Source organism: Sinocyclocheilus anshuiensis, unplaced genomic scaffold (assembly GCF_001515605.1).
Source record: "Sinocyclocheilus anshuiensis isolate Anshui unplaced genomic scaffold, SAMN03320099.WGS_v1.1 scaffold1421, whole genome shotgun sequence".
Lineage (NCBI taxonomy): Eukaryota > Metazoa > Chordata > Actinopteri > Cypriniformes > Cyprinidae > Sinocyclocheilus > Sinocyclocheilus anshuiensis.
In genome coordinates, this window is record NW_015548279.1 from 68,372 (window position 1) to 81,542 (window position 13,171).

Here is a 13,171-nt window from a genome sequence, read left to right on the forward strand (position 1 = left end):
CTCAAATGAAGTGGTCACTTCTCAATTCAAATCATGGGTGTTTTGAATTAATACAGATTAAGCATGAGACGTTATTTAAAATGGTCATATGCTTTATTTATCCAATCATGGTTGTTGACACTGCTAATATGGAAAAATAATGTTAATTCAGGGTTTAGAAATATAGGGCCAGTTTTACTAACAGCTTGCGCCAGCGCAAACCGTCTTTTGGCATTAAAATAGTACTGTCAGGATTTACTAAAGACGCACAGTGATGAATTAGTGCTGAAAAGGCGTGGACACAGTTATGCCGGGTTCAGACTACACAATATTTTTGTCGGTCACGATAGTCACGGTGTCAGATTTCACGATTTTGACTCCTAAAATCTTGTCGTGTCATGGACAAGAAACATGTCAGACTACACGTTGCTTCCTGACCATCGCATGCCGTCTTTAACGACGCGCGTGATGTCATTGAGAAGGCGGAACTAGCAACTGACTTCCAAAAACAAGAGTGTAAACATTGCTGAAGCGCTTCCGCTATAGTTCGCCAGCATTTTTCTTTCTTTGTTCTGTCGTGGTAGTCCCTCGATGACACATCATACAGGCAGGAGTATTGTTGCCACAGCTCCACGAACCTTTCCTCCATCTCATAATTCCACCTAGCAGCACCATCATCTCTCTTTAGTTTTGCCATGTTTGAAACCTGTGTATGAAAGAGCTTCTGTGCTGCTATTGGTCAACGTCACCAATGTGACAGAACTCGTCGTGGACGAAGGAAAAAATTATTATGCCCGGTTCAGACTACACAATTTTAGCCCGATTTTGCCACGATTTGCACATCAAGCAAATCATGGCAAAATCGGGCTAAAACTGTAGTTTTAACCGGGCATTATTATTGCGCCTGACCTTATTGAATATGCATTTGTAGGAGTTTCCCTTTCAGACGCAAAATTTATGGGAGGAGAGTATTCAAATGAATCACTCAACGCGTTTTACTAATGTTTGCGCTCGTCAAATTACTGGCATTTGCGCCATTATTTAACGCCCAGAAAAAGCATGTCTTAAACTTTTGCGTGGAGGAGGCACTGCAGAGAAGTAGTAAATCACCCGCAGAAATTTTCCCTCCCATCGGCGCTGTTTTGCCCTGTTTACTAAAACTGAACTAAAACAAACATGAAGGAAAGAAACAATGGGTCCCATTCACTAATAATTGCGTATTTATATGCACATTTGAACTTCTCACGAAAACTTTCCACTTAATTCACAACACATGCACATGCACACAAATGTGTTCTTACCATCTTTTTTCTAATGTTAGTGGATTTGGAGTATTCAAGATGAGCGGCTGCGTGTGCATACAGTTAGTAATTTGCATAAACCACGCCCAAACCATCTCTATATAAGGGCCTTTCCTTTTCATTAAACATATGCATCTCTTTACAGACACACTCTCGCAGATCCTTAAGCAATGTCAAGTGTGCAGTCCTCAAAACCAGTTTACAGACCTCTCATTGGCCAACTGTACATACTGTATATGCCTGCATTGCTTTTCAGAGAAACCTCACATTTTTTGGTGAATCATGATTTGTTTGTATGCGGATTTCATGCACAGATTTGCTCGTACGCATGCATAGTGAATAAAACCCAATGAATTCACTCAAGTGTGGCATACAGACATTGGGAGTGAACTTTAAATGAAAGGAACAAGGAACTCTCCAGCCGTCTTTGCCCAGTGAAATGTGAAACTAGGTTTATTATTTTATTGTGCTTTGTTGATTTTTGGCAAAAGTTCCTAAATACAGGTCACAGCAGAAAACTGCTTTATGAAGAAGATCATAAACGTAGTCCATACAGCGTCTGTGCTATATTACAAGTTTTCTGAAGCCATACAATAGCATATTTGACCTCAACAGCATCCCTTCCCATTGCTTTAATTGTACTCTATAAGCAAGAGCAGCATCACGCTCTGTCAAACATGTTCAATTTACAGGTTTGGAACAACAATTTTATGACAAATTTAATTTTTTTGGCTGAATTATTCCTTTCAATGCACTGCTGAAAGAGACATCTAAAAGGAAACCTCAACCTATAGATAATAACAGTAAATAAACTTACTTCATTGAACCATGAACCTCATTTAGGCCCCTGAGACACCATTGCTGATTTCCAGTAGTTGTATTAACTCAATTATATTGAAGACTAAGAATAAAAAGAGCAGCATACTTTGGAGAAACACTGGAGCATCTACATCACCATTTACTCCAATGCCATATTGATACTCCTATTATGGCACTTTTATTTATGATTTTTTTTGATTTTTTATAAGAATCACATGTATAATCATGATTCCTTCATCCTTCAGTAGTTTTATCCTCTTCCTTGAAAAGTTCAGTCAACTGTAAAAGTCCACAAGTGTCAACAAATGTCCAAATCCCAGCATCTTCCACCCAGACAAACAGGAATGTATGTAATCTCACCCGGAGCTCAGTGCGTTACCTGCTCTGATTTCCTTCAGCCCTGTTTTGCTGAGTTGGTGCCTCCTCGTCTTCAGTTGACGCCTGACGTCACTTGATGCGATGCCGCACCAGCGAGGATTCGTCTGTAATCTCACCCTCCCTGTGCCGTCGGCAAGGCAGTATGAGCAAGATGAGGAGTACGATCAAAACCAAGGCACATATGCCCATCAGAGCGTACGCGATCACCCACATCACCGGTTCCCTGAGAGGCACGCCACTCGTGCAGTCTGACGCTACTCCTTCAGCTAGGAACGGCCCGGCGATCTCTGCAAATGGCACACCACCGTTTTCTGTTGGAAAGACAGAAGAGGTATTTACTTAGATCCCAGACCTCTCAAACTTAAATTACCTGAGGGCCAAATTAAGCAACAGTGGACAGAAACAAAGTATTTTTTTTACTAAGCACATTAAGCACATTTTTCAAGTACCTCTACTTTCTTAGTGTGTTTTTATTTTGGTAAAATTCATTACATTCCAAAGCATAGTATCAAAGTTTTTACGCCACTACATTTCATAAAAAATGTTGTTCCTCGTTATTTTGAAAGGAAGAAATCACCACTCCCTCTGGGATGCAAGAACAATTCTTTGTAATAAACCCGTTCATTCATTCATTCGTTCATTCTCCAAATTTTAGTTGATTATTGTAATTGAAAATCATATTTAGGTCATGACTGTGAGTTATTTGTGAACTACATCTGCTGTAAATAGAGCCCATATGAAGCCCCTTTAAGCCCACTGAAATGCTTGAATATGGATGCATTTGTTGGTCACAGTGTGTATGGGTTAGGCTATTTTAGGTACAAAAAAAAAATTGCCCATGCCTATAAAAAGCCAGTATGTTATCTCTTAAAAGGTACAGCCACCATATTTTGCCCCATGTGACATCAGTACGTAGTATTTTTTTTAATACCATATAAGCATATTTTTACACACTTGTTTGCACACTTGAATGATCAATAACCTAAACTGACATTTTAGTATATTGTTCAATGTTTTATTAATGTCTTTAAGTTAGTGTGTAGTATAAAGTTAAATTTTTTGATAGTGTATTTACTGTACTTTTACTGAAGTACTTGATTTTTGTAATTCATCCACCACTGGTTATAAGTATATTTAAGTAAATATATAAGGACAATGCATGTTGTCATGACTAATGTTAAATTAGAAATAGTTAAATAATCAGGCTCTATCTTGAACTGTACTTTGTCTTTGACATATGTAAGGGATAATGCACGGCTAGCTGTGCATTATCCCGTTTATACCTTGGTCATTTGCCAGCATTGACAAGTTAAACCTGTTAATGATGTTCGTAGCGCAATATTTAAAGGGAAGGGTAAGGGTAAAAATGACGGTTAAGGCTCGTTAGCACTAGCATTCTGCCCACTTCAAATCAGACTTAGTGCGGTAATATCACCACAACGTGGAGGCCAAGAACCACCCGACGCAAAGCGGAGTGCGTCTCCGTGAAGTGCATTAAAATCATTTAATGCACAGCTAGCCGTGCATTATCCCGTTTATACCTTGGTCATTTGCCAGCATTGACAAGTTAAACCTGTTAATGATGTTCGTAGCGCAATATTTAAAGGGAAGGGTAAGGGTAAAAATGACGGTTAAGGCTCGTTAGCACTAGCATTCTGCCCACTTCAAATCAGACTTAGTGCGGTAATATCACATTTATTTGAATGAATTATAGTCTTTGAATGAATTATCGACTGAGAGAGAGAGAGAGATGACAGTTGTGTGTGTGTTACCGGTGTCTGCGCGCCTCTACAAACAATGAAGCTGTGTGTCAAACAATTTGAAGCGGTGTCAAAAACAGCGATTTTTCACCACGTTGCTGAGGAATATAATGTAGCGATCTAGTGTCTTGGCAATTTTATTAATAAAATTTGCAGGGAAGTGTTGACAAGTTTGTGTGTGCGCGCAGAGAGAGTGATCTCTGACCCCCCCCTCTCTGTGTGTGTGTGTGTGTTTGTGTGCATCAATTAAAGCAGCACATTAATATATATAGAACGGTGATTAAAATTACTTGGAACTACCTGTGCATTAAACGGTTTTAATGCATCCCTGCCAGCCAATCAGAATCAAGTATTCAGACAGACCATGGTATAACTTGACGTATACACTGTTGTACAGTGGTAGCCATTTCTATCAGAAACAATTTCAGAATTAGAATTAGAACTACACACCCTTGAACCCACCTACTAGTGATGTCCGGTTCGCGAACGAATCGTTCGATTTAACCGGTTCTTCTTAGTGAACCGGTTAGTGAATCGTTCTCGAGTCAAGAACCGGTTGCATCGGTTTTCGGATCACCAGTATCATTGAAACGAACTGTCCGAAAGAACCGGTTCGCGGAAAAGAACCGGACTTCCCATCACTACCACCTACCTGCACAAGTGCTAACGGCAAAGCCCACCCTCTTTTGTGCACGGTCAAAGATGACGTAGAAGCCCTCCATCACAGTGGCTCCAATGACCAGGCCGTTTGCTGAAGGGGAGATTCCGAAACGGAAACAGTCCAATGTGCCGTCAATATCGGTGACTGGCTGGACGTACAGCTGCGGAGAAAAAATTAGGTGTCAGGGAAAAAGCAAGTACGTACAATCCTGGTTTCTGATCATTTTAAGAAATTGTGTAACATCACATCAAAAACCACAAAGTATATTATTAATTTAGAGCCTATGTACAATAGAGTGCAATATAGTGAAAATGTATAAACTGTTCAAAAGAGAGCTACAATTTCTTAAATCCCGAAAGAGACAATGAATGACAAATATGCCAAAACCAAACCTGCTTGAAAAGCAAGTTTAATTTAGGTTTATTTTTATTTCAGATCTAGTTTTAGTTTGGTTTAATTTACAACTTCAACTAAATGAAAATTAGAAATATTACCGTGGCAACTAACTGAAATTTCAATTTTAATTTTAGTAACTTCAATTAACAAAACTCTTTTTTATTTTTTGTTAATAATAAACTACTACCAAACTAAACTAGGGCCGTTAAAGCACAACATATACTTCGTTTTTTATGCATGTACATAGTCAAATGCGTAGCCTTTCAGACGTCTGTTGTTGTTAAAGTCTCCAGTATTTTGTTGCTGTTCTGACTCTTTAGTTTGGTTTTCTACTGTGAAATAACAACAGTGTTGCCAACTTGTGGAACAACTGATTATTGCAAAACAAATTTAATGCGCATATGCAACCTGCGTTTACAAAGTAAGGTTACAAAAATCAGGCAATGCACGTACAGGACGTGCATATTATTCTGGTGACAAAATGCACTATATGCGAAGTATACTTTGGGCTTTAGTCCTAACCTGTGGAAGAATGGTGATGCGAAAGGACTGGCTGGTGTTCGTTGCTCTGAGGTAGATTGAGATTTTCGGAAAAAGCCTCCATGGTGTTTCCCCTTTCATCCAACATGCAAGCTTGGTGCCATCAAAAAATCCCGCCGAGAAATCCTCAATCTGGCAGAGCAGGAGAGAACAGGGTTGCACACAATCAGTTGTAACTAAGGAGTAATTTTGAAGACTGAGGCCCTTAAACATGCACAAGATTGCCTATGCGAGGCAAGTCGTTTGCCAAAATGGAAGGTCATACCAGTGATGTCTGCATAATGGCCTCCACCACAGCACTAAACACATTTCCAGGAAGTCGCAGTAAAGTCGTCCCACTATCCACAATGGCTTTATCTGAGTTGTACTGAACGAAACGACCAAAGGGAGAGAAAGATCAGTCAAGGCCTCCATCAAACAAAAAGCAATACCTGCTCTGCTCCTCTCAGGATTTCATAAACAAGATCACTGCATTCTTAGTAGTCTTAGTAGTCTTAGTAGTCTGCACTCTACCGTATATATCTTACTGAATGCTGGAATTACTCCACTGGCAGCCTTTAAAGGTACGATTTCAGCTCACTCTTGGAGCAATTCCAGTCACGACTCTTTACTGTCCTCACAAGGTCAAATAATCATAGTGTTTTTAACTCCATCACTATCTAAAAGGATGGACTAGATTTCCTGGTTGAACTGGCTTTATTCATAATAAATGCAAAAGCGCATATTTTTTGAGCTGGGCTGTGTCATGTACCTCTTTGCAGTCTAGGTTTAAATTTTGGGTTCCAACTTCAAGCTTCAAGACTTCCACTTGATAGTACCATTCTTCCAGGACTGGTGTGTACCAAACTGAACCCTGGTACAAGGTGGGCTCAACTCCTCCCATGATCTGAAACACAACACAAAGACATCAAAGCATGTATTCTGAGGAATATCTTTCCTTTGCATATATTAAAAATCTTCCAAGATATTAGCAACGAGTTTAAATTAAGGCAAAACAATACAAGTTAACAATTTTAACTAATAGTTTCCTGTCAATTAGTCACAGTACATTAAGTTATTTTATATTACAAGTTTTCTGAAATGTTATGTTGGAATATGCAAATGAGGTATTATTAAAAAATATGCACGTTTGCATACATTTGAGAAATTTGAACATTGAATAAATTTTTTTTTAATTTCTTGACATATTAAAGCGTTTTTTTTTTTCCCTTCACTGAGGGGATTTTTGATATTTAGGTATATTTAGACATTTCTACTAGTCTGAAAGATGACAAGTTTTGGAAGCATAATGTACCAAAATCTCAAAATTGACCAGTGTCAGTGACCCCTGTTTTTGTCTGTAGTGTCTTGCTTTACATAATAAATCTATTTTACAATCTTATGAAACTGATTGACTGATTCATTCATTCATTGATTCATTGATTCATCTAGATAAACACGGTTTTCTACTTTTATTAGCTGTATTTAATGTTTATTTATCCGTTTTATTGCTGTCGTCCTAATCGAAACCAAAAGTCATAATTCTTTGTATAAAAAATTTGAAAATTAAAAATACATTTTTATTATTAATTTAATCATTAATCAATCAATCAGATTTTTTAAACTTACAATACGGTGGCTCATCTACCTATTTTTCTTTAGCTTATGTCTAAGAATATCAGATCAAGCAAAAATAAATAAAAATAATAACAAATAAAAATTAAATGGACTGTCTGGAGCTTCTGACTTCTGCAAATAGCGTCCAATTAAGAGGCTAGTCAAATATTTCCAAAAGGCTTTGGACATTGTTCAGCGGTGGACACAGGACACACCCCTCCCCACCGTGCTTCCCATCTGCTCCTCTCTGCGGGACATGTGGCCACCTCTTCTTCCAGCGCTCCCGTATTGCTAACAGAATGTGCCAGCAGCAGGGGGCTCTCTTTAGCTTAATTAGCTTCTCACTAACGAGACACGCCGTCCTATAGGAGGCAGCGGAGGTGTGAGACGCAGAGACGCGCTGAGCTATTATGTTTCTTGAGTAGTACTGAGAAACCCAATCTCATCTGTCCTTGAGAGGTGTTAACTGATCTGATTTATGAAAGCTGGAAGCCTGAATGCTACCTACGGCAGCAACTCATATGGTTAAACTCCAGTTTACCTGTTAATAACATGAGACTCCCGTCTCAAATCTTTCACCAGGGGCCAATTTTGATCAGATTCTCAGATTTTGTAGACTATGGGTCTAGCCACTTTGCTTCAAATTATGGACAATAGCCATTCATATACCTTGTCTTCTAACCAGAGTTTTGTTTTTAAATACGATTTAAGAACTGAAATAGATCCTACAATTACTGTATGTGTGTGTGTGTGTGTGTGTGTGTGTGTGTGTGTGTGGAAGGCTTTTGTCTTTCAAACACATTAAAATGCACAATTTACATGATTACTTATTTACATGTAATGCAGGCATTCTTAAGCTTTTCTGTCATCTGAACCTCTTTCACCTAATATATTTACTTGAAGTACCCCTCATATTTTAAAATTAATATTTTAATCATTAAGTATCACATTTGCATGTTCGCAGTTCTCTGACATTGGTTAATGGTCATATGACATGCAGGTAAACAAATAACATCTTTCATGTTTTTAATAAGTGTTTTAGTTTTGATTGATGTTATTTTAAAGTGATTTATTTAAATTTTTTTTATTTTGTATTATTTAATTACTTATTAGCTTTTCATTAAACTCTCGAACCCCAATTTAAGAAACATAATGTTGACGTAATGTAATGTTTAATCCACTTCATGTTGTTAATAATGGAATATATTTTCTTTCTCTTTGTATTTTTATATCGATATGGTACAAGATTATATTATTTAAACAATGTGATAACGAGATAGACAGAGTCTGTTGCACCATTGTTTGAATACATGATTTATTCAGTCTAATATTGTGGAACCCTCTATAATAATAATCTGTTTCTAATAAACCTCCACCTAAACACCATGTAAACAAACTAAAAGTAAGTGCCATAGAAGTTTTCTGGATTTTATTAACTGAACAAAGACATGTTAACACTTTTTTTTTTTTTTTTTTAGATATAATGATTTAAATTGACTTTTCAAATTAAATGTTTTTTGACTGAATTAATATTAATACAAATACTTAATTTTTGGCACTAAGCTTGACAACTGATTATAATGTTTGCTTTTTCAAACATCTGCCATGAAAAGTATTACCTACATATGTTAGAGGACCTGTATATAATACATATATAATAGTTTAAATGTGATCAGATTGGTGTACCCACTATAGCAGTTAGTTGGATTAATTTTTAACTAATTTGAATTGTATATTTTTGTAGGTCGGTGCAAGACTACTTCTGGTTTGGTACACACCAGGCTGCCGCCTGCCGGGTCAGCTGTAGTGCTGGCAGAGACTCCTGCTCCACACATCTGGAGAGAAAACACATCTGGAATGCCGGTCTGTCTCACAACAGAGTTGAAGAAGGGCTCCACTGATGGGTCAGGCTGAGAGGAGAAAAATATAAAATTCATCTTAAGGAAATTGAAACCAATTTTTAAATATGTATATTCAAATAATATAATACTAACGCCTAAACATAGTATAAATCAATATTTGTATTGAGTATTTATTGTATATTAATTGACAAAAACGATAAGACAAAGAAAAGACAAGGAGCAGATAGTGAGGAAAAATATGCTTTCATAAATGTTTAAAAAAGTCGGATACTATCGTACAGTAATATATTAGAAATGTACCATGGCACTAATCATTTACCATGGTAAATGTACATTATCCATTACTTTCTGAAACATGGCTCTTAGTAATACCAAATGTACATTGACATTTGAAGATAATAGCACTGCTGTTTGAGGATCTAAGCCACACCTTTGTGACACCAAAATTTAACACGTGACAGCTATAGCTGAGCTAAATCAAACAGTAGCACCCATTTCTAAAATAACACACCCTTTCTCAATAACACACCTATGTAACATGTCACTTACCCGAGCTAGTAGAGGATATGCAAATCCAAGAATTCCCTGCCAGTTGATTCCAGGCAGAAAGAAGCCTTCTGAGGTGAGGATTGCGGCTATGTTGATAGTTATTGTACCGCTGGGCCCTTGAGGAATGGCGATGCGGTCAGTTCCCAGTTCCCCCTCCCATTCTCCCTGTGTGTATTTTACTGCAACTCCCCTGCTGGAGCTCTGATATGTACTGGAACTGAGCAAATCATCATGACATTGATTCATCACTAATACACTGCTGAACTTACAAACATCACTCACTGACACACATTAAAAAAAACTGGAATATAATGAATGTAATTTTTTTTTCTGGATGCTCTGTTATAAAAGAATGTGATGTAGAGGCAATGTGTGTTTTGATGTTCGAGTGCTCTGTTGTAGTAGAATGTGATGTAAGAATGTGATCTTACAATGCTTTGTTATAGTGGTGGGATTTAAGGATTTTATCTTACAATGCTCTGTTACAGTAGTGTATGATGTAACTAAAGATGTAATGTAGGGATGTGATCTTACAGTGTTCTGTTATAGTAGTGCGTGATGCAGGGATGTGATCTTACAGTGCTCTGTTATAGTAGTGCGTGATGCAGGGATGTGATCTTACAGTGCTCTGTTATAGTATTGTGTGATGTAGGGATGTGATTTTAGAGTGCTCTGTTATAGTAGTGTGTGTAATGTAGGGATGTGATCTTACAGTGCACTGTTATAGTAGTGTGTGTAATGTAGGGATGTGATCTTACAGTGCTCTGTTATAGTAGTGCGTGATGCAGGGATGTGATCTTACAGTGCTCTGTTATAGTAGTGCGTGATGCAGGGATGTGATCTTACAGTGCTCTGTTATAGTAGTGCGTGATGCAGGGATGTGATCTTACAGTGCTCTGTTATAGTAGTGCGTGATGCAGGGATGTGATCTTACAGTGCTCTGTTATAGTAGTGCGTGATGCAGGGATGTGATCTTACAGTGCTCTGTTATAGTAGTGCGTGATGCAGGGATGTGATCTTACAGTGCTCTGTTATAGTAGTGCGTGATGCAGGGATGTGATCTTACAGTGCTCTGTTATAGTAGTGCGTGATGCAGGGATGTGATCTTACAGTGCTCTGTTATAGTAGTGCGTGATGCAGGGATGTGATCTTACAGTGCTCTGTTATAGTAGTGCGTGATGCAGGGATGTGATCTTACAGTGCTCTGTTATAGTAGTGTGTGATGTAGGGATGTGCTGCTGCAGCTACAGCAAAGTTGCTGCTTCCAGTATCAACCAGGATGTCCAACTGCAAAGACAGAAAACAATGATGTCATTACCTTATGTATTAACATATGACTAAATGGTGGGTCATTTTTTATGAATTAGTTGGAAATAATTTCAGAGGAATACTCTGCATTAAATACAGCTTGTGATCATCTGTGAAAGCACAGCTGTTGATTACTACAGAAAATACACAACATCCCTCAGCTACAACAAATAAATAAATAACATTTACAGTTATGTACTTTTAATGGAAGTCAAAAGGGCAAATGCTGGAAATTTAAAAGCAGAAATGTCTATCTACTGTACCAATTGTCAAAATTATTTGCACTGCTTTATTAGGCGGAGCTACATTTTTTGGTTATACATTAGCAATGTAATTCCTGTAGGTGGAGTTATCTCAATGTAAGTACGTTTACGTCACATCCTAGCACCCCCAGCAGCACTGCACATTTTGTATGTCTCCCTATATCTGACACACCCACTTCAGGCCTTGAATTGAATCAGGTGTGATAGATGAGGGAGACATGCAAAATGTGCAGGGCTGGGGGTACTCCAGGACAGGTTTGAGAACCACTGCTGTAGCATATAAATGTTACCAGGTTTATCAATAACATTAACAGCTTATAGTCTTCTGGGAAGGTCTTTCACTAGATTTTAAAACATTCTGTGATTTGGTCCCATTTCAATTGATCCTGAATGTATTAAATGGGGATCAGGTCAATGCTTTTTTTTGCAGGCCAGTCAGGTTCTTCCAGACTCATGTGCACAGAGGTATTGTCATGCTGGAATGGAAAAACGCCCTTTCCAAGCTGCTGCAATACAGTTGAAAGCACCCAGATCTCTAGAATGTCATTTTATGTTGTAGCATTAAAAACTGACTTCACAGAAGTAACTGAAATAAAATCCATTAATTAAAAATGTTTCTCCTCATAGTTTTGGCCATATTGTGTATGTTCAATTATATGGAAATAAAACAAACAATACATGCACTTCTAAAGCCACTTTTTATATGCCACAAAGTTTTTAAATGTCACATAAATGCCTTGGAATTACTTTAATTCTAGTTTTACGCAGCAAATATTGATATAAGTGATCAATTATGATTCATTTGATTAATTAGTATATCATGCGATTAATTAGATTTAAAATTTGAATAAAGAAAGAAACTAATGTCACAGAGTAAATAAATAAATAAATATGTGCAATAAATCCGAAAAATGACTAAACGTATAATAACAACAACAACAATAATAGTAGTAATAATAATAATAATACATTATATTAGAATGTCTTCTATCTAAGCAACAAACAAAAACAAAAAACAAAGAATTTGACAAAGTATTATCATGCACACACACACACACACACACTTCGCTTCCTGTCGACCTACTGTCCTATCTAAATAAAAAGGCATACAACGTCAAAACCCATGAATCTAAGCTTAGGTTAAAATACAAATTGAAAATCAGAAATTTTCTGAAAGAAGCACCCAAAAGTATGTGCAAACAACTATATGGTATTTGTTTTGGTTTATTTATAATATTTTTATACCTAAATGTCAACCACCTAAATACCATCAAACCCTGCTGGCACAGAGCCCTCCAATTTAGCCTCTGTCTCCACACATATGTTTCTGTTTGCCAGGCGCTTGCGAGGTGGTCACGGCAGTTGAAATAATGTTGTTGGAGCGCTGGTTCAACGAGGGGGAACTAATGAGATAACAGAGCTGTGCCATCTCACCCATTTGCCAAAGAGGCCATTATGGGCATTCCTCATCGGTAACGCCATCATAATATACACACAGATCTGCTCCACTGCACTGATCCTAACAGCTTCATTTAAAAACACTTAAACTCTTAAACCCAGGAATGCATTTTAATGCTGTGTTTGAATTAAACATTATGAAAAATCTCGAATTGTTACACTCTAAAAAATCTGGGTTAAATATAACCCAGTGCTGGGTTAAAAAGGGACAAACCCAGCTATTGGGTTGTTTTGACCCAGCGGTTGGGTTGTTTTGAGTCAAAACAACCCAATAGCTGGGTTTGTCCCTTTTTAACCCAGC

At 37.6% G+C, this 13,171-nt stretch overlaps 1 protein-coding gene across 1 annotated transcript in view; it reads right to left on the reverse strand.

Moving 5' to 3' along the window:
- Nucleotides 1–1,154: 1,154 nt before the first annotated feature.
- Nucleotides 1,155–13,171, reverse strand: part of LOC107655814 (beta-secretase 2-like) — a 17,661-nt gene continuing 5,644 nt past the window's right edge. Inside the window, exons 2-9 of the mRNA XM_016443397.1 lie at nt 11,040–11,128; nt 9,842–10,058; nt 9,209–9,340; nt 6,586–6,720; nt 6,100–6,201; nt 5,817–5,966; nt 4,890–5,058; nt 1,155–2,788 (exon numbers count right to left, since the gene is read on the reverse strand). Coding sequence (XP_016298883.1) covers nt 2,547–2,788; nt 4,890–5,058; nt 5,817–5,966; nt 6,100–6,201; nt 6,586–6,720; nt 9,209–9,340; nt 9,842–10,058; nt 11,040–11,128 — 1,236 coding nt within the window. The 3' untranslated portion in view covers nt 1,155–2,546. The remainder of the gene's footprint in view (nt 2,789–4,889; nt 5,059–5,816; nt 5,967–6,099; nt 6,202–6,585; nt 6,721–9,208; nt 9,341–9,841; nt 10,059–11,039; nt 11,129–13,171) is intronic.